General features: G+C 34.3%; 1 protein-coding gene across 1 annotated transcript; it reads right to left on the minus strand.

Moving 5' to 3' along the window:
• Positions 1 to 1129: 1129 nt before the first annotated feature.
• On the minus strand, positions 1130 to 4190 carry LOC129927478 (uncharacterized). Its single transcript, XM_056036916.1, has 3 exons — positions 3836 to 4190; positions 2136 to 2212; positions 1130 to 1531 (listed from the first exon to the last, which is right to left on the minus strand). Exons 1-3 carry the CDS (start codon positions 4177 to 4179, stop codon positions 1272 to 1274), a joined length of 681 nt encoding a protein of 226 aa, XP_055892891.1. The 5' UTR covers positions 4180 to 4190; the 3' UTR covers positions 1130 to 1271.
• Between the last annotated feature and the right edge of the window lie 339 nt (positions 4191 to 4529).

Here is a 4529-nt window from a genome sequence, read left to right on the forward strand (position 1 = left end):
TATCAATAAAATAGATCTCTATAACTTAAAATGAACCATTAAATTAAATTACTTCTTCATTCTTCGACTCACTACAAGCTAGATATAAGTTTTTACAAACAATGGATTTGGTGAATTTACAATATGCAATACACGTTAAGCAGGGGGTCTACCGTAAACCAGAAAACATGACAAGGGGTCTACGAGACAAAAAAGTTTGGGAACCACTGGTCTAGATCTACGTCTACTTTTTATTAAGTTGAATCGGGTTAATCGGACGACATCGTTATTCGATGTGTCAATCTAGTCATGCATATTAATCAATGACTTAAACTCATTCCATTCTCTAATCACACAAGGGAAAAATGAGTCAAGGAGCCCTTATATGATTTTGTTCTAGCATATGGAATAAGAAATGTGCGTCTATTCTTGTGTCTTTCTTTAGTATTTTATTAGGTTTTGTTTTTCTATTTGTAAGTTATGATATAGTGTTTTATGTGTTATACACTTTACTTTTTATTCTTCTGTTCTGAAGTGTCTCAAAGTTTAGTAATTTTACTAATGGTGTCACTCCAATCAAACTGGAACATTCTTTTGTTATAAATCTCACTGTTTTATTTTGTATTTTGTTCTAGTTGAAAGATTTTTCTTACGTTGAGGGATCTCAAACAGACGATGCATATTCTAATATTGTCCTAACTTAAATAGCATTATCCCAATAATAAAATACTATTTATGAATTTGCATATGTATATGAACTAAGCCAAGTTGCATGGCAATATGTGTACCTTTCAAAGTGCTTTCCAACGAGATTTTAAGTTAAATAATCATATATTTGACATTGAAAGAGTGTTTGATGTATTTTTAATAATATTAAGTACATGTCTGTAACAGTGAAATTGAAGGCACATAATTAAAGACCTCATTCAAATCAAATAGTTTCCATCTAAAGCTTTTAATTAATTACATCTATGTTTTCGAAGTAAAGTGTTTTCATTGAAGGTTAATGACTTGGAATTAAAACGAAGAAGAATTTTAAAAAGGGAATTTTAAAATTTTATTTATGAAATTGCTAATGGAATTATGTACACGTACATAAGAAAAAGCATACAGCAAAAGGTAGCTTAACATATTAAAACAAAACATCCAGAATCATTACAAAATTGTTTTAAATTCATATAATAAATAATGTCTAAAGTGACATACTAGAATGTTATTGACACAAACCTTGCACTAACATATAACTGAAATAATTGTAACACTATCAGTTGGTGCCTCTGCCAAGGGAGCTCTCATTCCGTAGCATGCCATAAGAGCGTGTTGATTCCTTCTGTGATGTACTCCAGCCGCTCATTCAGGTCCATGAATTGCAAAAACCTTTGAAACAGATCCTTGTCTTCCTGGCTGAATTCTGTTCTATAAAATAAGACGACACATTCTTCACGTGTCTCTAACTCATTGAGTGTGTCCTGAAGTATAGTCTCCTCATCACTGTCCAGTGGGACATTGTTTATTGCCTTGTCAGCCACCTGACAGATGCGGTCCTTGTGATCTAAAAATAGACAATAAGGTACCAGTTATTTTACCCATAAATCCTCCAGAATGCTGACTCTTCGACCCATAATTATTGGCGGATCCAGGGGTGAAGACTGGGCAGGGAAGATCACACGAAAATTTCACAGACAAATCACAAAATATGTGTACAAATATAGTTCATGCTAATGATAATAATATACAGGGAGTAATCGTTTTCTTTTTTGAAATAAAGTCTGTATTAGATAAAATAAGATAGGCTATATCTCTTATATCATTTCGCCGCCCTCCACTCCGATATGGTGATTGTAGCACTAGCGTTTAGTGAGGTAAAGACAATTGTGTCACATCAGTTGTAAAAATAGCTATATCTATATGCTACATATACATATTAGTTACTTATTGATATTTAATTATTACATTTTGTGGCCCCCTTTTTTCACTTCAATTTAAAATTCAATCAATTGTAAATATGAAAAAGAGTTGTCGGATTTCGGAGGAGGAAACAGGGGATATTATCACACCCCTACACACTTGCACACTGTCCCATAACCACGTGTTGATGGGACGAATTGCTATCTTTGTGTCTTTATTCTAAAGAATGAAACAAAGTTCATGCTTACGTTGTATAGCCATGAGATCTAAGAGACAATTTCTGAGGACGTTATATAGGCCAGGCATAACTGGCATCTGAAGGGATCTGAAAAAGTTTGGTGTAAATACAATTACAGCTAAATAACAAAAGTAAGCAAAATATAAATAAAGAGAGAGAATGCATATTTAAGGAGAAAAGCTCCACATTTACAACTATATATCTAAATACTGTATGTATTTCAATTTTTGGTATTAGGCAAATATAATTTATAAACCGATTTCATTTACTAATTGGTTAACTTTTTTTTTTTTATTTATGTTTTGTTAGGATCAATGAATAAGTGTGTAAATGTTTTATTCGATTCCTAGGAAGTGTGAGAAAGTACGTGTTTCCAAATGTATACCAGATAGAAAGACAGACGGAGTAAGTTGACATACGCTTTATAAAAAAGAAAAGCTACATGAACAGAATGTCAGCAGGTAGTCTCTCCACTAGTTTCAAAGGCAATGAATTTTAGTGTTTTTATTTTTTTTTAAGCTGGTCTCATTTCGTCTCTATTTAAAATGTAGTTTAAAATGTTGTTGGAAAATTTATAATAAATGGAAATAAACAAATAAATTACGATTTTAATTTAAATCCTTAAACAAAACAGAGACATTCCAAAGTATAATGGACTAAACACCCCCCCCCCACACACACACACATCCCGCCCTGACCTAATTACGATAAAGATCAACTGCTTCGTGTATTATTTCTTCAAGTCTCACATTTAAATCTCACATTCTACATTGGCAGTGTACGTTTTGAAACAACAAATATATACAATAGACAAAAACAACTAATAAAGTTTTTTGTTTCTATTATGTCGTTTGTTTCCGTTTAAGAACATGTCAATTACTGATATATGAACAGAGATCTATACTTGATTTAGAACATAGATTTGTTTGTTTAAACCAGTGGTTCCCAAACTTTTTTGTCTATTAGACCCCTTGCCATGTTTTCTGCTTTTCGGTAGACCCCCTGCTTAACTTATATTGTTGAAAATCCCAGTCTTCACCTGGATTCTAACCCGGGACCCCCGGTACGGAAGCCAAGCCAAGCCAAGGTTTGATTAGCAGGATATATATTTAAATGATTTACCAAGGTAAAAATCATATATTACTGTATAAAATAATTACATTAAATGAATGTAAAAATTAAAATGATCTGCTTTAAATGAAATCTATTATCATAGACCCCCGTGGACCTCTCATAGACCCCCAATTTATTTTTTCACTTTCGTAGACCCCCTGGAAGTCTTCGTAGACCCCTGGGGGTCTATATAGACCACTTTGGGAATCACTGGTTTAAACCAATACGATTATATATTATTGCTGGACAATACATCTGCACCGATAATTGTGGGAAGCGTGGTCGAGAAGCTAAGTGCGCTTAAGGTTCGACACCCGACTCGGGCAGAGTTGTGTTTACTGACCGCCTAAAGGCAGCACGGAAAAACATTCTCCTAGATACCCCCTCCTCCCCACTGGTCCACAACTGAATTTGGACTAAAGCGCTCTGTGCACGCTATAAGCATGACAGTAGCGCTATATAAAAGCCATAATTTATAATTTATTTTAATTGCTAATTATATAACTAATCTAGATGATTGTAAGGTTATTTTTTGCAAAAAATAAATATAATATATAGATAGTCTAATCGAAGTATCATTCAAAAAGAGAGACTTACCCATCTGCTCCACGAATAAAAGAAAAATCTCTGGCTGATACAACATCATGTTCTGTAAGGTACCTGTGTAACGTCTTGACTCTGTATATATTATGCAAGCTGTAGCGATCAAGGGCTGCCTCGATGCAACATGCATGCAAAGAAGCCACAAAGTTGTAGATAAGTTTTAAATCCGTTGCACCGCGATTTAATCCCAGGTTCAGTGATTTGGATCTATAGTACATAAATAGGTCTTCCACGACAAGATGGAAAAGTTCCATGTCAATTAAAAATGGAGCAATCATGCCACTTTGGAGTTTATTTAGATCTGCCAAAAATCGCACAAGGTGAATAAAATGAAACATTTCTTTCCTAACGTTGTTGCTCTTCCCAAAAGTCATACAAGAAGTGACAGAAGCTAGCAACTAATTCCCCTCTTATATATAGGCTTATAGTTAGCTTTAGGCATACGGGTGGTGACATCATATATTTATCTGTATTTTTTGTTTTATCTTAGACCTTTTTTCCCCCTGATGGTATACGGGGAGTGGACATTATTCTCCTTGTGATAACACGGACTTTTACCAATGTGTGCACCAAAGTGTCGTCTGCTTGACCAGTCGCCCATTGAAACGTACAATTGCAACCAATCCTAACGACCACTAGAAGACAATGACCACCAGTCTCCCTCTCACCTTTGCGAGCCTAAGGTTTT

Source organism: Biomphalaria glabrata, chromosome 7 (genome assembly GCF_947242115.1).
Source record: "Biomphalaria glabrata chromosome 7, xgBioGlab47.1, whole genome shotgun sequence".
Lineage (NCBI taxonomy): Eukaryota > Metazoa > Mollusca > Gastropoda > Planorbidae > Biomphalaria > Biomphalaria glabrata.